The 19,935-nt window shown below is 40.9% G+C and overlaps 7 protein-coding genes across 7 annotated transcripts; 2 read left to right on the plus strand and 5 right to left on the minus strand.

The window, feature by feature from the left end:
* Positions 1-978: 978 nt before the first annotated feature.
* I206_104310 (uncharacterized protein) lies at positions 979-1,212 on the plus strand (the record flags this gene model as incomplete). Its single annotated transcript, XM_070202931.1, has 1 exon — positions 979-1,212. The coding sequence occupies one exon, from the start codon at positions 979-981 to the stop codon at positions 1,210-1,212; it is 234 nt and encodes a 77-aa protein (XP_070059032.1).
* Positions 1,213-1,810: 598 nt separating this feature from the next.
* Positions 1,811-4,485, minus strand: I206_104311 (uncharacterized protein; the record flags this gene model as incomplete). The annotated part of the gene is made up of 7 exons (XM_070202932.1): positions 1,811-1,876; positions 1,947-2,348; positions 2,428-3,087; positions 3,160-3,463; positions 3,528-3,679; positions 3,792-4,256; positions 4,330-4,485. The coding sequence occupies 7 exons, from the start codon at positions 4,483-4,485 to the stop codon at positions 1,811-1,813; spliced, it is 2,205 nt and encodes a 734-aa protein (XP_070059033.1).
* A 370-nt stretch (positions 4,486-4,855) lies between these two features.
* Positions 4,856-5,655, plus strand: I206_104312 (uncharacterized protein; the record flags this gene model as incomplete). The annotated part of the gene is made up of 3 exons (XM_019155850.1): positions 4,856-5,018; positions 5,140-5,325; positions 5,570-5,655. 3 exons carry the CDS (start codon positions 4,856-4,858, stop codon positions 5,653-5,655), a joined length of 435 nt encoding a protein of 144 aa, XP_019010808.1.
* A 209-nt stretch (positions 5,656-5,864) lies between these two features.
* Positions 5,865-10,237, minus strand: I206_104313 (uncharacterized protein; the record flags this gene model as incomplete). The annotated part of the gene is made up of 22 exons (XM_019155849.2): positions 5,865-5,891; positions 5,954-6,082; positions 6,166-6,327; positions 6,413-6,517; positions 6,575-6,843; positions 6,903-7,089; positions 7,143-7,217; positions 7,285-7,542; positions 7,610-7,806; positions 7,868-7,936; positions 8,001-8,745; positions 8,798-8,895; positions 8,955-9,087; positions 9,146-9,236; positions 9,290-9,396; positions 9,460-9,600; positions 9,661-9,743; positions 9,811-9,876; positions 9,936-9,955; positions 10,019-10,040; positions 10,116-10,121; positions 10,192-10,237. 22 exons carry the CDS (start codon positions 10,235-10,237, stop codon positions 5,865-5,867), a joined length of 3,036 nt encoding a protein of 1,011 aa, XP_019010807.2.
* Positions 10,238-10,754: 517 nt separating this feature from the next.
* I206_104314 (uncharacterized protein) lies at positions 10,755-13,469 on the minus strand (the record flags this gene model as incomplete). The annotated part of the gene is made up of 3 exons (XM_019155848.1): positions 10,755-12,903; positions 12,967-13,052; positions 13,110-13,469. 3 exons carry the CDS (start codon positions 13,467-13,469, stop codon positions 10,755-10,757), a joined length of 2,595 nt encoding a protein of 864 aa, XP_019010806.1.
* Positions 13,470-15,009: 1,540 nt separating this feature from the next.
* On the minus strand, positions 15,010-17,339 carry I206_104315 (A/G-specific adenine glycosylase; the record flags this gene model as incomplete). The annotated part of the gene is made up of 11 exons (XM_070202933.1): positions 15,010-15,518; positions 15,570-15,786; positions 15,848-16,102; positions 16,163-16,203; positions 16,259-16,402; positions 16,471-16,489; positions 16,568-16,639; positions 16,705-16,742; positions 16,807-16,813; positions 16,876-16,954; positions 17,029-17,339. 11 exons carry the CDS (start codon positions 17,337-17,339, stop codon positions 15,010-15,012), a joined length of 1,692 nt encoding a protein of 563 aa, XP_070059034.1.
* Positions 17,340-17,739: 400 nt separating this feature from the next.
* On the minus strand, positions 17,740-19,872 carry I206_104316 (uncharacterized protein; the record flags this gene model as incomplete). Its single annotated transcript, XM_019155846.1, has 7 exons — positions 17,740-17,907; positions 17,982-18,345; positions 18,411-18,516; positions 18,597-19,038; positions 19,105-19,227; positions 19,292-19,619; positions 19,691-19,872. 7 exons carry the CDS (start codon positions 19,870-19,872, stop codon positions 17,740-17,742), a joined length of 1,713 nt encoding a protein of 570 aa, XP_019010804.1.
* Positions 19,873-19,935: the final 63 nt, after the last annotated feature.

Genomic DNA, 19,935 nt, shown 5'->3' on the forward strand with positions numbered 1-19,935 from the left:
AGTAGTTTTCAAATTATTTATTACCTGTTCCTCCATTGGAAGTGTTAGAACCACCTGCATTTGAAGTACTCTCTGAATTTGTACCTGTAGTGCCAGTACTGGTACTAGTTGATCCGGTAGACTTAGGTACAAATTTACCATCGATAAAATCGACTACTTGGATTTGAAGTTTAATAGGTTGTTGATTCTACATTATTTAAAAATCAGCTTGAACTTGGAAAATGATCAATTAAGCATTGTGGGGCAGATTTAAGATCACTCACAGACATCTTTATATTTTGACGTATTTGATAATGATTATCTAGTGTAGTGAAAATAAAAAAATGAAAATGTTAAATAAAGAGGAATTCGATAAGAATCAAAAAATAAACTAAGTGAGATTTAAGTATTATCATGTTCAGACAACATGAGGTAAGTAGAAATAGAAGTAATATCCTTCCTCATTTCAATAAGAAGAATTCGACAAAGACCCCAATGCACACAAGTACAATCATAATCATAAATGATTGGAAATCGGTAAGTACTCCGAAATGATTCTTCTAATTCAGGTACTAAATCAGAATCATTAAACATTATCCTTCTTTGATGATAGATCTACTATAAATGACTTCATACAATACTTTTTTAGATCAAAGAATATCGGTATTGAAAAGAGGTCTTTTTTTCGTGGGCGATTTCATATCCAAATCACACACGATGCAGTCCTTGCTTACTCAACATACTAATCACCATATGGTTATTACAACAAAACCGAGTGGCGATCCGCCTTTGTTCAGGAGCTTGAGAATTGATTCTACATTGGATATCAAATGCATACAAAAGCCCTGTACACTTCCTACTACCGTTTACATCACTCCGTTTCCCTCGTCATATGAACTTTGTGCATTCCCCAAAGACTAAGATATAGATCAGAATGCATCCTCCAAGAAAAACGATGAATGAATAAATAAAAAAAAATGACTTACTCTACATCTAAGCATGAATGCTTATGTGTCCTTTGTCAGCTTATCCTCAGCTGGAGGCGAAGGAGAAGGAGAAGGAGAAGGAGTATCAGGTGGAGAGGGATCAAATGGAAATGGTGGTGAAGGACTTGGTGAAGGTCGTGGTGATGGTGATGGTGATGGTGAAGGTGAAGGTGAAGGGGGTGGCGAATTATCAAACTTGACAATTTGCATAATTGTGATTGAACTGGTAGGTAGGTTTTGGGTATAGGGATGACAAAATGAGACCCGTTGTTATCGTTCATTGAGTATCGACTTGAACTATTCCTTGAAGTGGCGAGAACAGATTGTGGAAGAAAAATACGATTGTATTGACCATTTTATATTCTGATATTGTTCGTTCGCACTTCAGAGCCTTCATGTAATTTCCGCAAATACTCTTTAAGAAGCTCATAAAAACAAAACTTACATCACTAGAAGATTTTGCGTTGAATGCGGATGACGTTTCGCAAGAAGCAATAAATGGCATAAACAATAACGTGTCGGATCATTTATTGACCACTTCGAACAATCTTAGCTTATATTTGACCCGAACAAAATAGTTGTTCGGATATTGCTTGACCGATAAAAATGATCCTTTGCAATTTATGTATCGACATCGAATGATGTCAGAAATCCATCTGTTCGTTGTGCTTCTGAATTGAGTCATGGGGGAACAAAAAGTGAGATATACATAATCTATGATTTTTGCCAATCTAATTGATATCCATCTCTTATCGAAATTTCGATCATAGAACATTACTGGATACAATAACCATGACATACAAGCTCATAATTTCGATCTACATCCTGACCCTAGCATTCAACAATTACATGCAAAGCACACTCATTTCTTGACTTATAGTCGACCAATCACCATTCATTCGAGCTTGTGTCTATGCAAGGACTGAATGATTAGCGCAAAATCCTTCTGTTTTAGCCAGAATTCAAATTAATTCCACTCACGTGTATCACGATAATCCGTTGATCGTCGCACATAACACCATTTGCTAAAGCCCCATAATCTTTTCTAACCTCTTTAAAAGGTAAATTAGTGCTTATGTCTTCTTTCCATATATTCCGTTTAGGAATTATAGATGGATTAGATCGTATTTTCACCGTATATTCAGTTTTGACAAAATCAAAGAAATTCATTGATTGTTCTTCTTCAGTAATGGAATTTGATTTTCGTAAATTGATAGGTGAGAAATCAAATATCATTAAATCTGATTTTTTCGGTGGTGGAATTAGTTCATGAGTTTCATCTTCTAAATCTTCCATATTCGTCGAAGGATCGTCTAAATCAAGGCCTTGTGATCGTATTGCCGGTATCAAAGAGATAAATCTATATCCTGAGCAAGAACACACCTATTCACAGCAGAAAACAGCAAGAAGCGGCAAGTATCAGCTTGACTTGAACTGCAAAATCATAATCTCGACCACTTACCCAACTTCTACGCTTCATGACAGCGTCCATCATTCTGGTTTTCTCTTCACCCCATTCGCTCCAAGGTACATTCCGCTCAACTCCCCTAATACCTAATCCATCAAGATCTCCTTCATTATCATACGCCTGCCTGAGCCGCTCTTCACCTTGACGAGCGAATTCTACGAGTGTTTCTCTGAGAACAAAGATTTCGTATGACTTTTTACGTTCCCTTCGCGGTATATTGTCTTCACCATTTCCAACCACTTTCAACTCGAATACCATGACTCCTTTACTAGGGTCTTGCGTGAACGGCTTTCTTTTGCCTAACGTAGGTACTTCATCAGCTGGAGGGGGAGGGAAGGCAGGGTCTGGTCGAACATCAAAAGCGTGTATTGATACATCCGGAGCGAAAAGAGGTAATTGTAATTGAGCTAGTAAGACCGGTCGAGGTGTTGTATCATCCATTGGATCTGTATATAGGGGCTGGACGGGGTTGATTGGGTTATTTGGATCAGGTATGAAAGAATAGACTTGTATGACCGGTGGAAATACCGATCCAACGGAGCGGGTTTCAGAAGGCAAAATAGGTGAGATATTTGATGTTGACGTTACAAGGAAGGTGGTAGGCGACAATAGAGCAAAGGATGAGAACCATCCATTTTCGGGCAGCGATATTCGCTAAATAAGACAACAGTGCAGCATAAGCTGCGCTTCCGGCTCAATTTCGCGGCGGCTTGAGCAGCTACTCACTGCCAATACATTTCCGGTTTTCCAATTCCAAGCTACCATTTCTTCCTCATGACCGAGACCTCCTAGAGCTCCAATACCAAATCCTAGACCAGCAAGTACCCAAGCTGGGGCGAATCTGGATACCTGAATGACCAGTGTGTCACCCATAACTTGTAGTAGTTGACGTGTATCCATAATAGCTTGGGAAAATGGTGGAAAGTCAAGCGTAGGTAGCTTGGCCAAAGGATGAGGTTTGAATGTAGAGAGGGTCAATAGGTGATAACGGTGTGTGGGAGGCGCATGAAGGGTGTCATGTGATTCGGGTCTGAATCGATTTCATGCATATATATCAGCACATATTCTGTGACAATAAGAATACTAAAGCTCACCTATACTCGCTGACAACAATCAAATCCTGTGAAGGGTCCATAGTCAAGTCGGAGATTGGGAAATCGACTTTATGCGATATTGTCTGTAATGGTGGATCTTCTAAATCTGGATCCTGCATGGAGGGTAGAGGTATAAGGCGTATAGAAGAAGGCTAATTATTCATCACCAATGATCAGCCACTCAACCTGAATTGTATTTCAGATTACAACTCTACAATCGGCTGCCTGCTTGCCTTGAAATTCAATGGTATCGGCAGGACTCACCTTGTCATCTTCAGCATCATTGAAATCATCACACATCAAGAAAATTCCTTCTTGCAATTCATATACACCTTCTCTACCTTGAATTTTGAAAGTCCTTTTCTCTGCCCAATCAAGCGTTTCCCAACGCTTTTCTCTTCCACTCAGTAAATTATTCCTATCAGCTGGGGAAATCACTTTATCATGAGGTATATGAAGCGATGGTTCTTTTGGCCAAGGTGCTAAGGAAACTGACGGTATACTTTGTCTAGCTTTACCAGTATGGGGTGAACGAAGGGTTACGATTGAGGATGAAGAAGATTCGCTTTCTTCATTCAATTTGTGATTCTCTTCTGTGAAATCTTCATTGATAGATGAACCAGATGGTGGGGGCCGCCATGGAACATCAAGATAAGATGTCGTACTTAATGTGAATTGGTATTGTAGTATTGCTGAGGATTTGTATACATCTCTAAGATAGGTACAGCCCTAAATTAAATGAAACAAAGGATAATCAGCCATCACTTTGAGGTATAACAGAATGTAGAAATAGCTGATTTACCCATCTCAGATTGAGCCGATCCTTGAAAGGCAAGAACAAGTAGATATGTTCGATTATTTCATCAGGGAGACTAAGTATTCCAGGCCTTGATTGACTACTATGACTTGATCTTGACCTTTTAGTAGGCGGTCGATAAAGCTCGTCCGCCATGATCATGTTAAGGGTTGTTTGATTTGGTTCGTTTCGATATTTGCTGTGTCACTTAATTGATACGCACTGACATACCTATTGGAAATTGCTTGATCTTTGACGTGTACACAAACCTGTTGAACTTTGAAGTGAGATTGTATACTGTAATGAATGTCTTCTTCCAAAATTCGTTGCAATAATGAATACTACAACTATCGCATTAAACCGCGTTTTCGTCATATATATTCCACCTCCACATGGTTACGTAATATACCCCAACTACCTGCATTCGAGTTTAGAAGTTGACTTGTTTGAAATCTAGGTTCATCTCTTCCATTGCACTTCTATAAACATAACATTTCTGACTTGGATACCACTCAAGACTGAATTGTTCATCATGCAAAACGATAAAGGAGCAAGTGTACCTTCAAGTTCTAATAGAAAAAATACAGTATATGTAGCAGGATTACCATTAGAGATAAATGAAGAACAATTATTATCTGCTTTTATTACTTTTGGAGATATAATTGATATAAAAATTCCAAATGAAGTTCAAGATCGTAAGTATTTTCATTCATTCATTCCTATCAACAGAATATCTCCAAGACAATTGGTATATTTAATCTTGTAACTTTATAGGAGGATTGAAAAGCTAATATTTTATAATTTTGAATAATGAAGCTACAAAACATCGTGGATTCGCTTTTATAACTTATTCAAATCCTTCAGATGCTTTAGATGCAATTGATAATTATGATTTAAATGAATTACAAGGATATCAAGGTAGAGGTAAATTTTTAAAATGTAGTTTAGCAAATCCAGATAGATTTGCAAGTGAAGGTGGTTCAAATAAATTTGATAAAGCAAGTGAGTTTTTAAGTCAATTTGATCATTTCTTAATTTAAACCATCAATTCCCATTCACTCTCATCAAATCAATTCCCATTCCTCCTGTTTTCCTTGTATCGCTGCCCTACACCTTCTGTTCCGCCCCTTCTCCTATCTCTTTTCTACATGATTTTCATTCTTTATCCCTTCTTTTGCCCCTCCTCCGGCCGATCTCCGTAAATATATAATCAATTATTGATCTTACTGTCCTGCTTGAACCCCAGTCTGGTCAACCGACGAGTGGCAAGCTGCACATGGTGAGAAACCTCGAGATGAAGCAGTGGAACAAGCTCAACAAAATTCGGCATAACGGATCGAAATTGTACACAATAGCCCAGATAGAATGTATAATCTATAATGTATCATGTTGTATATTCATCAACTGTATTCATTTCGGGATCTGAGCAAGAGCTTGCAGATGACATGGATTCAATGCTGAACAGAAAACATTTGCATGCGAGCTATGTATACTGATCCGTACATCTATATACTTCTTGCGTTATTTCACATTCGCCTTTCTTAGATCTTGACCAAGACGTAAGGTACCTGCTCATACATTCATCAGCTTCGTTTCAATCACTGCAACTTTGGGTACACTATAAACTCACCTCGACATCCTCATCATCCTCATCGTTGACTACCACTTCTACCAATAAGTTCTTGGTCCATGGTGGGATAGGCTTCTTTGATACATGTTCGACGAGTTCAGACATCTTCATTGACATCCTTTCTGCGGCCTGTACATAATGCAATCAGTCGGCTGATCTCCGCTTGCAGAAAGAACAAACGACAAAAATGAAACGGTAGGCGAGATACTCACCTTCTTAGCTGGCACAAAAGCAGACCATAACATCGACACCCCTTGTGAGAGCATCTGGACTTCCAATTTGTGGGTCTGCTTGAACCAATCCAAAAACTCTTGCAGAGTTGGATCACCGTTCAATTCGAATCGGTCCCATAGTGTCCATTCTGTCTCCCCGTACTGAAGTGAACCCCAGGATTAGCAGTGACAAAAAGCAGCACCAAAATCACGCGTCTGGAGTGCAAGTGATTCCTTCGCAACTCACCTTCTGCTTGGAAGCTGCAATAGGTTCTGAGAATCCGAAGAACGGTAATGCAAGATTGACGAAACCGTTCTTGTAGTCCTCCAATTCGTTCTTACCATCGATTATCTGTCAAAGCAAATCTATGAGCCAGGTGACCATTTACACGGCGGAGGCACGACTCACCTTGTACAATTCGAGACAAACGAGACCAACTGCTAAGGCGGTTGTAGTAGCGATGGCAGGGATGATTTTACCCGCGATTAATTTGGTCTTATGCCTATCAGCAGGTGTGATGCCGTAGTTAGTAGCTCGGAGGTTAGAAGCAGCAGTGATGAAGTCGATATGATGATTCGAATCATCATCTTTCTCGAAATCTACGGGTTGAAGCCTGAAGCCAGCCAAAGACGAGGGTGGTGGGAGAGATGCGACGAGCGCATCAATATCTTCCTCAGCTGAATTGATTTGTTAGTCAGGCAGAAGGGCCTAATCACAGTTCGACGAGCCAACTTACTGTCATCTTGTTGTGGTGCGGGCTCATTCTCATTCACCTGAATCTTGACTCCGCTCTTAGGTGTGAATTCAGGAACTTCGAAGGTGTCAAGCACTTTTCTGAACAAAGCGGGGTCGCGTTCGCCCTTCAAACCATAGTTGAAGGCGTGCAAATTGGCAGCGGCAATCAAGTACTCGAGATCCAATGGCTGCACGGAGAACGATCAGTTCAGTTCTCGGTCACGGAAGCGGATATGCTCACGTTGTCAATGTTGAATTTCAAAGGATCTGGCGCTCGTTTAGGTCCTGACCAGAAAGGGGTTCCATTTGAGTTCACCTGCGACTTTCATAAGCATTTGCCCTTGCTTGAAGCTGGTCCCAACCAATCAGAAATGGCTACTCACTTGATCTTTGGGCAAGTTGTATAATAGCTGCTTGATCTCATTGACGTAATCAGTCTCATACTGTAATCTAGCCCACTTGATACAATCTTCGAAGCTCATCGGTCGGTCAGCCTTGAGGTATTTCTGGATCTGCTTCAACTGATCATGGTGTTGACCGGAAGACTTTAGGGTGGTCTCCACAAAGTTGGGCTGAGACAGATACAGATTGACAGTAGTAGGAGGATTGACGAAAAGAGCGTCGAAAGCTTCTCTGGACCACTGTGTGCGAGTTCCGCAATTGTCAGCTTAGTCTTTTCCTATGATGACTTCCTGATGATCGGCTCACTTGAATGGTGTGCTCAATGGCATTAGGGAAGTTCTTGACAGTGCACGACGGGATGGATTTCTCGGGAGGATCTTGAGAAGAAGAGTATGATTCGGTCAAGAATGGGATAACCACTTGCGTATTTGCTTTGGTACCAAGAGTACCTGATTCAAGCAATGGCTTTTGGTAAAATACACATCTTCTATCCATATATTGACCTGGATAGCACGTCGAAAATCAGCTTATTCGCCTCTCATGAGAGAAACGCAGTCGACATACGTGCAGAAACATTGTCCAACGCATTGGTAACTCCATCAATGGAAGCAAAGAAATCATCACCGTATTCACCTGCAGGCCTTCCGTCAGCTCTTCTCCTTCAACTCTGCATACGGTCGCCAGTATGGGGACTTACGCTCAGTCTCAGCTCCAACTCTATCCTGATGAGCAATAATCTTGCCCTTGAGGTTAGGGTTCATTTCCGCAACCGCAGCGGCAGCAGATTCAGCCTTGAATTTGCCCACATCCTTGGCTCGGAACAAGAATTGACGGTTCAAGTTGGATTTCTCGATAGTATCTAAATCTGTCACATGGATCATACCATTTTGACCAGTAGCTAAACCCATCATACTCCAATTTTTCAACATCTCACATCCTATAGCTCCTGAACCGACTAAGAACTGCTTATTGTTGAAGATTTTCTCTTGGAAAGTTTTACCGAAAACAGCGATTTGTCCATCATATCTGGATCCAACAGGTTGAGCGTCTTCTTCGGTGGGTAATTGTTTGGGTAGTGATTCCAAAGAGTCGAAATACATCGATTGTTGCATAGGGTGGAATTTAGCCGAACAAGCTTTGAGGACTTCTTGAGCTACGAATCCTCCTATAACAGCTACCATAGGTGAAAGATCCCCGGTGGCTTGGTATGAGAGTTCTTGCAGAACTTTCTCGTTCAACTCAGCTTGACCACCAGCAATCTCCTTAGCGAGAGATATAATTGCGGATGCGTCTTCAGCGTTTCTAGGCCGAGGTAGTCGTCCAGCTTTTTCGTAGAACGCAGAAAGTGCTTGGAAACCCGCATGAAGTGTTTCGGGTCGGTCGAATTTGGCGAAGTCGGTGATGAATAATTCTGGACTGGTGAGAGACTCTTTGAGGGATTTCTAATATGAACCAGTCAGTTGCAATGCTTCTGAGCGCCGTACAACGACTCACAAATTGCAAAATCTTTGGCATTTTGACTTGGGTGAAAATACCACCGGTTTTGTATTGACCAAGACCACGAGTATCACCGATAGCAAACGTGTAAGGGCCTAAATATGATGTCAGCATTCAGCATTATCTGATCGAGTAGCTTCGAGTCCTGAGTCACCTTTGACAGTGACTTTCCTGGGTTCACAGCCATTCAAGCCTTCCATACCCTTCACTTCGGAGAAAGTAACGAAATCGCCATCTTCTAATCCATGTCGTGTCTCATCCAGACACGTCACAATTCCCTCTTCGTCCTACGGAACAACAGTTGATTAGTCTCTGGCGGATCTGACAGAAGATTCTGTTACTCACTTGTTCAACTTCGACGATCATACCCGTTTGAGGGTTCTCTCCTGTTGGATCTACGCAAGCGAAATCTTTGCCGAAATCATTAAATACGGATCTGCAAAGTCATCAGTAAATGTGAATGACGGTGATTCGAGAAGTATTGCTCACCCAAAGAGACCTCTAACATCCGCAGCAATGAAATAGATTCCTTTTGATCTACAGAAATCATTGATCTCAACTTGTTTGGCAATGGTAGCGTTTGTCAAAACTACGACCTGCAGCAATTGTGGATCGTGATCAGCCTGCGAGCTTGGGGTCAGAAGCTTGACAGAACTTACTTGAAATGGAGCAACCAATTCTGGGGTGATTTCGCCGTTTCCTTCCAACAATTTGACTGGTACATAACTATTCAATTCTGCTAATCGTGGTTGAGTTACAGATGCTCTGGGCTTCCCAATATCTGATTCACGTAGGAAGAACTAGAAGCACCATCTTGAGCGGTTGTGCCATTGGAGAATTCCGAGCTGGTGAGAGCTTACCTGTGTACCTAAGTCTGCTATTTCAGTAGGTGCAGGATCATAGATGGTGACTGTCTTGACACCTGCCAAGGCGACATTCTTGGCTGTTCAAATCAACATATAGTGTCAACACAGATTCGATTAAATTCCCACTGATTGTCAACAACATACCGATTTCTACCCCTAAACCTTTCATGCCTACTATCAGAACGTTCGAAGCTGCCATCTTCTTCATAGCTGAACATAAGGGGATAATCTTAGCTAAGGTCAACTGGCGAGGGATTTAGAAAGCTTACCCTCATGACCAAGGACATATCTACGATGAATACAAATGTGATCAGCAGGTGAATTTTATGTAGTTATCGGAGACTGCACTTACAATTGACGAGAGTATAAACCCTCTGTTCGAAATCATAAGTTGATTGATCAGCTGATTTATTCCACAGATACCTGTTCAAATTCGTGGTCTAGCTCACCGTCAACTGCAGAGCACGATCGTCAGTTGAGATTCCTAATTGATTCGAACCGCCCTCCAGAGAAAGCTCAACTCACTAGAATCTCCTGGAACAGCTTCATCAACTTGCATCGGAGTAGCCATGATGGGTATTAGATGGACTCTAGCGTATAAGTTTTGTTCTCCTCTTTGATGGTAATATTACTATCTTTTTGCTCAGTAATAATATGCCGGTTGTTATAGTCTGAATGTAATTCTAGCCAAGCGGAAGTGATGGAATAATGTTTATTATTGTAAATATAGTATAACAGTAGGATGATTAAGGTTATGATCCAATCGATGATGACACACACTTCTCATCCACCTTTGTTCTTTAGCGAGAACCGATAACGGAATCAAATTTGATGCAGTGGCAAATACAGTGGCGAAATACGATTAATATAATAAAAGCTTAGCTCAGAAAGGTTATGTTAAACACGTTGTACAAGTTGAATGCAGCATGTGCATGTTCAAATAATTGTTTACTGCATTACATTTTCATAAAAGCCATTTATGACTTATTTACAGACTTTGAAAAACTAGATATTTGACGCAAATCCTAAACTATATAACTATATCAAGTAAACCCGAGATCCCGATTTCTATTATTGTATTTTGACACTTATTGCTCTTCTTCGAGATTCAAAGAATTGATAGCGTCAGGTAAATCGAAATGGAAGAAAGGGGTTGATCTATCTACAAGTGGTACGGTTCTACTTGAATTATCACTAGTTCTTCTTTTAAAGGTACCATCTTTATTTAATCCTACACCATGTATAGCTTTTTCATCAACGAAAGAACCTCTTGAAGAAGGTGTTCTTGATCCAGATGCAACTTGGTTTTGGTTATGATTATTTAATAATTGTTCACCAGTTTCTAAATCCGTGGTTCGATTTATTGGGAATCCATCTGAATCTCTTTCAGGTAGAGGATGAGGACTTGCAACATTTTCAAGGTTTTCAATTACTGCAGGTGCAACTTCAAGTGCAGTTCCAGATCTAGTATTTCCTTGACCAAAACCACCAGCGATTAAAGCTCTTCTAATCCAAGGAGATAAAAGACCACAGAAATGGAATTCCACAGGTGCATCTGCCCATTTCTCAACTTCAACTCTTGTATCGATTAAGTTTTGTACACCAGTTGTATCGAGGTTTGCAACAGCCGTGAAATCAAGGATGACGGCACGTAATTTAGGCTTAGATAGCTGTTCCTCAATGATAGCTGCTGATTCATTCTTTTTAGGTCCAGGATCATTCCATGGTCTATCGCCTGCCGAGATACCTGAGAAATCTTTTCCTCTTCTAGTGTTGGCTTTGACGTATTGAACAATTCTATCGTTAATGAGGGAGGCGTTAGGGTATAAGAAAGATTCTTCGAATCGGTAAATGACCACTCCTGGTGGTGGAGCTTCCACAGGAATATCTTGATGAGCTTCAGAGCATAAAGGCAAGTAGACATCTCTGATTTGGTGACCACCTTCAACTGATTCCGGCTTGATCCTGACTCTACCAAGGAAATGACCTCTGGGTCGAGCTAGTCGGACAAGCAACAAGACGATGGAGGTAGCGAGAGACCAATAGATACCAGATTCGATAGTGTAGAATACTGACCAGAGAACAGCACCGACAAAGATGATGTACTCCAAAGGTGATACTCTCCAGAAACCGTATGAGTGCTTGGGCGAAGCGACTAAATCGGCTACGGCGTGTATGATCAATGCTGAGAGAGCGGCGTTGGGAATCCAGTAGAATGCAGGGGCGACAGCGTACAAAGCAACGATGACGACTACACCAGTAGCAAGACCAGCAGCAGGAGTTCGCACACCAGCTTTGGACTTGAGGGCAGATCGAGAGAAAGAACCAGTTGATGGATAAGCGGAGAACAGAGTACCCAGAGTGTTATTGACACCGATGGCGATCAGTTCTTGATTAGGGTTAATTTTGTATCCATTCAATCGACCGAAAGACTTTGCGATTGATATGTGCTCCAACAATAAGATGATGGTAGCAACAGGGATGTGGGGACCGATAGCTCCAATCAATTCCCCGGTGATGTAAGGTCGACCAACATCTCGAAGACCGGAAGGCACGCTACCTACTAAAGAAATCCTTGGGGTCTTGTGGTGGATGTTGACTCTCCACGAGATGATGGTGTATAGAATGATGACGAAGGCGTGTCTGAAACAAGAGGCGAAGAAAGCAAATCTTGCCAATCTAGGTTTCTTCTGTCCAAGGTAAGCGAATCCCCATTTAATGAAATACAACATAGCCAATGCGGTTACTCCGAAAGCGGCATCTAAAGAACTATGAGGAAGATTCTTTAAGGTATTGATGATCACTTTGTATGTTGCGTCTCGGGTGTTGAATCGTTTAGCCAAACCGAATACTGCTGGGAATTGTCCAGCGGCAATATTGAGGGCTGAACCTGTCATAAAACCTGATACTGCTGGTTGAGGGATAAATTCTACCAACCAACCAAGTCTCAATAAACCGATTGCTAATACAACAAAACCACAGATGAAAGCTAATGCGGTGGCAATAACAGGAGCAGAATACAATTCTCCGTATTTGTGTTGAACAGAAGCGATGATGTTACCGGTTTCAAGGGACATGACTGCTACAGGACCGATGGATACATCTTTGGAAGTGGCGAAGAAGGCGTAAGTGAGAACACCGATGAAAGATGAGTAGAGACCATATTGGGCTGGGAGTAAGGCTATTTTGGCATATGAGAGGGATTGTGGTACCAATACCATACCAACGGTGATACCGCTATTGGGAGGTTAAATTTTAATCAGCCCTCTGCTAATTTCGTGATAAAGAAAGATTACTCACGCAATGAGATCACCTAACAACCATGTCAAATTGTATCGAGGAACCCATTGTATGAAGGGAAACAGGGATAATAAGTAGGTTGTAACCTGGCATGTAAGAGTCTTAGCCGTTTGAATCACTCAAATGAATATAAAGAGACTTACGGCTGATCGAGCATCAGGAGTTGAACTTTTAGCCCAACTGGTGACAGAGATAGTCTCAGGTGTTGAATCAGTATAACCAAAGTAATTCTTTACTCTAGTCTTCAAATCACGAGATTGATATGAAGTGGTCATGATGGGTGGAGGTTGAGATCTTGACCTAGACCTTGAGGATGAAAAGGAAGGAGAGGTTGATCTGGAAGAAGGGGGTGAAGGTCGAGAAATACGAATGAAAGGATGTACAATATTCGTTATGGTTGAATTTGGATTTTCTTCGGATAAAGTTTGTACAGTTGAAGAGGTTGAAGCTTTCTGCTTTCCTTTATTATTCCAAATCTTGTCTGAACTACTTATATATTCCATTCACAATTGTCCAAATCGAATTTATCCTTTCTCTTTCGGTTTTGCCTCTTTAAAAAGGTACAAAGTGATTGATCACGTCTTCGTTGCGACTTTTTATTGAGATCTGATGTAAGCAGAGCAAAAGAATTAAGATTTGGAATTGCAATCACCGTTAAAAAGTGATAAAATCTATAATAATTGGTGAAAAAGTTAGTAAAAATCGATGTTCAAGAAACAGCTTAGGTGATCAGTTTGTTCCAAAATCTGGAATAAATTAAAAGTGCGTCATTTGCATGGTTTATCTGGAATTACCCCATAATACTCCATAGTCACCTATAGGGATTCAAGATCGACTGTTGTAATTTTATCATTGATATGTGGAGCGATTCAAGTAAAAACTTCATTTGGTTGCCAAAAACAATCATGAAAATGATGAATAAAATCAAATTACTATTATAAAATCAATGATGACTGATCACGCCATATTTCAATTTAGGACTCTAACCGAAAATCATCAGGGTCCTTTGGTACCAATCATTCTCGATTCAGGGTTTTTTATTCCGGTTTAGATAGGGTAAAGAAGTAATTAATTTTCCGATTTTTGATTTTGACGGTACCTTATCACCATATTTCAAAAAAGTGGAGGTGAAGGCGAAAGAGCGATTGAAGAACAATTGATGTATGGCGCAATCAAACACAAATCTGGTGTAGAGGCTCTTCTTTCGTGTTGCCTGGTATAGCTCTGTTATGAGCGGAGAGAACATCTCCGATCAGATGATCGCGAAATTCACGGGAAAGAAGATTGCAGCGTGCCTGTAGATCTTCGTTATATCATTTAATTGATCTCGCCATCAATCGTTATCTGCAATCAGTTTTATCTGGAATAATTATCCTCTTTTTCCTTAACCTGTCTAGATTTGATACTTGAGGACATATAGAAAAACTCAAATCAATCACGTCTTATGAGCTGGTTATCACCTTTTCATTCCAACTTAATATATACGAATGAATCAATACTTTCAAGTTTTTCTACGTCATAAGCAAATCGAACCCATGAGTAACATACCCAGACTATCTGCCTTGGACCTACCTCTTTTCTAATCGCAACGAGCCGTCTATGATTCGCACTAAGGTGTTTAGCATCAGGCACAAGACTTGAATCATGCTTCCCACTTCCCGACTAAATTAAACTTAACAATCTGTTAATTCAATCAAGTTAGCAGGATGCTCCAATCACGACACTACCATTTCAGAAAACGTCATATATCGTCTTTGCTGCGCCAACGTACTACTGTAACTTATGATGAGTCGAATGATAGACGACCATATCATGAGTGCAGATTTTGTGATCATTTTCAAGCTGCGTGGAGTGCTTTCTCATTGATGCAGTGGATTACTGCGCTATCAGTCAAAGGGAGCTGTCACTGTCTTCAAGTCGAATCGTTCATGGCATACATTGATATCACTTTGTCCTTCGGTTATGGTTTAACCGTACAGTTTTACAACAAGCGTTGAGCAAGGTGTACGGCAGCACAATAGCAAAGTGCCAATATTTAACCCTTCAGACGACCTCGACCTTTTTGCTAGGCATGGACGGCATCATAACCTTTTTTACGATTTTCCCATTCTTGACTTCTGCCAAAGGTAGCTTTTTCTGACCACCCTTTTTGGCTGTGATGCTCGACTTCTTGATTTTTGTTGAATCAACCTCAAATGAAGCCCAAGAACCGTATATTTCCGACCAGACCTTCTTAACACCCGTGCCTATATTGGCATGAATAACTTGCTCCTCGCTTAACCAAACGACTGTTTTGTCCGATTCATATATAGTTGGAGGCTGAGCAGAAGATGTAGATAGTACCAGATGATGAACATGGTAAGTCATGTTAATGTGAGAGAAGATATGAGGTATCGATGTCACATATCGACTCTGACCGGTCTTTTGTGAATCGCTCATCGGACTGTCAATCAGTTCCAATAACGAGGCTAAGGAAGTGTCGAGGCAGATGTCTGGAGTGCTTGATGATGCCACGGGAGTTGTAGGGGGTTCGAACAGGCCAGCCAGTAGACCTGCGCAAACTTGTCAGAACAGACGCCGAGCAAATTCGGTGACCATCTTACCTTTCTCAGGTCGTTTGACAAATAGCCATTTTCGATCGCCATTGTCACCCTTCCATTCAGTCACCAAGACGGACTCTTCTTCGGCTCTAGAGGCTTTCTTTTCCTTCCGCATCGGGAAGATTGACACGCTTGATATACCGTTTGTTCCCGCTGTCAGGGGTATAGGTGCGCATATCGTACATACCAATTCTAGCGGCTGAGGCGGAAATGAAGAGATCTAAAAGTGGATCTGTTAGGTCAAGACCCATTTACATCATCTGTATGTCCATCAGACTGACCTCAGAATATGCTTTGCAGCACGAACGCAGAGGACAAGCCCCACAGTCCGGCGAGACAGGTTTACAGACTTGACTGCCCAACTCCATTAATGCTTGATTCCAGTCACCAGCTATTCCTGTCCGATGTCCATCAATTGGAAGCTTGGCGACGAGTTCCTCAGCAGCCTGCCAAAGAAATTTGATGGTGCTCGGCGCGGTTTGCGGTGCATGGACGGCTAAGAGCCTTGTAAATAGACGGTGTATATTTCCATCGACCTGAAGAAACAATTCCGTCAGTTTGTCCGTGCTTACGGGAAATTGAAGGATTGCACTTACAATTGGTGTTCGAACACCATAAGCCATCGAGCATATCGCTCCTACGCCTTCTTGTCAGCTCGTCGATGAGACCGCCATCTTGAAACATATACTGACCAGCTGTATATCGTCCTACACCATCCACCTGTTTTTCCAACACCAGCGGATCGTTGGGTAATCTACCCTCATATTTGGGATCGGACATGACGGTCTTCGCTCCAGCAAGAAGTGAGCGAGCACGTCTATAGTAGCCCAGTCCACCTATGTTATTGATCAAACAGATTCGCCTTAAGCTCCAACAGCTTGTACTTGAGCTGGAGAAAACTCACGCCACATTGCGTTAACTTCCTATGTAGGCAAAGCGACGCCGTCAGCGTCCGATTAGGACATGAGATTGATTTCCGGAAATGCTAGTAAGTAACCTACCTCCACATCTGCCTTTGCTAGATCAGCTATTGTAGGCCATTTCTCGATCCACCTCTTCCAGTATGCAATAACCTGCATTCTCAGCAGTCAGTAACCGTGAAGTGGTGTCTGTGAAGATGGTGAGTCAAGTTACATACAGTAGCCACCTGAGTCTGTTGAAGCATCACTTCCGAAACTACCACATGGATGCTTGATCAGAAATTGCAGATTTGCTTACATGTTAAAATATAACGGCTTACCCCAAATCTATCATAATCAGCTCAGCCTATTATATTGATAAGAAGGTCCCTATCCTGATACAAACTCACTTCATATGCTCTTTGACCTTTCTCTTTCATGCTCAAATTCGGATCATAGCGTTTCCTCCATGGCATACCTCTTTTCTCCCTTCAATGTCGATCAAGTATTAGTCATAACAATCTGTACATCGTGCAGATATCCTCCGCGCAGTGCTGACTCACCTACAACCCTCGAACCAACTCAAGAGATCTTCTTGCTTTCCAGCAATTCCACCAATGGAATGATATTCTAACCCATGATCCCTCAATATGCTAGGTCCAGCAGTATCCTCAATATCTTCTATCTCGTCCTCATTTTTTATTTTGGTACTCTTCTTAGTCAACGTTCTCTTGACCACCGATGGTCGTTTACGCTTGATAGATGTTCTTGTAGGCAAAGGCGGGCTTTCTTTCTCCTGAACGGGCTGATAATCGCTTCCATCTGACTCCGGGATAGATATGACAGAAGGTGATCTCGAAGGACCAGCACGCATCTTCAACAGCACCAAGTTCGGTATAAACTCAGCTCAGCTTAAATCTGATCGAGAGGGAATATACCTTATGACTGTCATGCAAGGACAATAGAATCATCAATCAATTTATCTGATGGTCATGTTGATGATCGACGGTTAATGTGAAACGCGTCGCGTTGATTTTGATTAATTGACGAGATTAATGTTCTATCTCGTGGCAGTTGGCAACCAATCAACAGATTGCAGATTGACATCTCAATGTGATGTGCAATCTACTCGAGCTGCATGCTCAAGATTACTGATAACGTCCATTAATTGCGCAAGATTCCATTGCTTCCATACAAGAATCTAGGTACACCTTCTCCCCTCTTTCCCGTTCCTTTCACCCGTTATTTTTCATTATTCATACCACTACCTTTCATTACCAATTGACGACTTTCCTATAATAATTTTCTCCAGATCTTCTCATCTTCTTACCCCATATCAACATAATCACAGCAGAAGCTTCGATAAAAGTGAAAATAATTGCGGAACTTATCCCGAAATTCTTTAATCCCCATTCAAAGCACCAAGGTGTTATAGCGTAACCCTGTCAAATCAAACATTCAATTCTATAAGCTCACATTCTTTTTTAAAGTAAGAAGAAATCAAAAGAAGACTTACAAGTGCAAAGGAAAAGATCATGCAAATCAAAATTGATGTTAAGAGGTAAGGTGCTGCATCTTGAGCTGCACTTGAAGGTGAATCAGGATCATTTGGATGAATCTCATGGAAACAATCAAAGATATAATTTATCGCAAGTAAAGTACCGAATGTTCCAACAAAATTGATAATTCCACATCCAAGAACGAAAACTATCCAATGTGCTTGATAATATGGTCCTAAACCCATCATTAAAAGTCCAATAGGCGTAAGTATTACACAAATTATCCATAAATGTAATTTATGTTCTGCTTCCGATATACCATGATTACGTTTTGCGCATCGAAGTCCATACCAATCCGCAAGTGGTCCTCCGAAGAAAGCGCTATTATACATTGTGTCCAAATTAGTTTTTCGGTCAAATGCTTCAGGAAATAGTTTCCAACTTACACTGGTATGGCAGCTATAAGGGACGATAAGAATGTTAAACCGACTGCACTAGAAGACATGTTATATGGTTCCTCTGCCAAAATACCGGATGCCAAAGCAGAAACGACTATTGACATGAAATCATGCAATTAGCCTTACAACAGGCTCCATTCCAATAAGCTGGGATAGCATAAGAAGAACACTTACAGTTGTAGAACGCTTGAAAACTACCGAGAACTATACCGCTCCAAATCACTGCTGGTAATCGGAAAGCCATCAAACACTGAAAGACAGTTTTGACTATAATAGCTCGAGCTTGTGGATGAGGTTTCGCAAATTTCCAAAAGCGAATTCCATGCCATGGAGTATTTAGTGGGAATTTTTGGCCGGATCGATTATCATTATTTAGGGTGACATCGTAAACACCGGCTTCGACGGTATCCATTTTGATATTCTTTTGACCTTCGTCTTGGTTCTCACCCTCTTCGATTTGTGCCAAGTGATTGTGAATTCCGCTTTCAGTCGAACGTTCAACTTCATCTACTACGTGCACTGCTGCTTTGACTTTCGATCGACGGATATAAGATGATTCTTCCAAAAAGAAAAGTAAGATGAAACCAGTGATAACAGTTAGTCCGGTCGATAACCACTATTTCAAACAAGTTACTCCACGCCCCTATCGGCATGTTGAAAGAACAGAGAAAGCATGACTTACGATAATCGGTTTCCAACCGATCGCATCATAAACCTGTCCACTGAGTACTGGACCCATACATCCACCTGCATAAATTGCCAAAGCATAAATGCTCATAGGTAAAGATCGTTCATGTACGAAAAACTAATCAAGTGAGCTCAAGCAATTAGCGCACATACTTCTGGTCATCAGTAATGGATGTACTCACTACGTCAACAATCGAGACTTGAATCAGAGTATATGCTGGAGAAAGGAAGAAACCCAATAATAATCGACTTCCAATCCATTGAGAATTATTAGGTATATAAACTGTCCAAATGTTTAATAAAGCACAAGCAAAGGTCGATATGATATAAATAGGTCTTTTACCATATCCTAATGCAAGAGGTTGAGTAAAGATAGCTGCTATACCAATAAATAAATATAAATAACCAGTTCCAGCATTAAGTTGATCAAGAGATAATCCTTTTTCTTCAATTAAAGGTGTATAAATAGCGTATAAAACAGCAGCTTGGAGATTGACAACGAATTGATACCTACAACAAAAGAATCGATTAAAAGATCAGTTATTATTCGATTAACGTTTTTCAATTAAAATATTATTTACCAAATTACACAACTTAGAAAAATCCATTTACGTGTTTTTGACCAATTCAAAGGATCTTCAGGATCTTCACTTGGCATAGGATGTAAATTTACATGATCGGTTTGAACCACATGTCCTGCTTCATCAAATATACGTATCGTACCTGGTATATCGAGATATTCTTCCGTATTAATGTCAGGCATTTTGGCCATATAGTTGAGAAGTTGGAAATTGTTGACAAAATCTCGTGGGACGGGTATTTGAAA

Source organism: Kwoniella pini, chromosome 5 (genome assembly GCF_000512605.2).
Source record: "Kwoniella pini CBS 10737 chromosome 5, complete sequence".
Taxonomy (NCBI): domain Eukaryota; kingdom Fungi; phylum Basidiomycota; class Tremellomycetes; order Tremellales; family Cryptococcaceae; genus Kwoniella; species Kwoniella pini.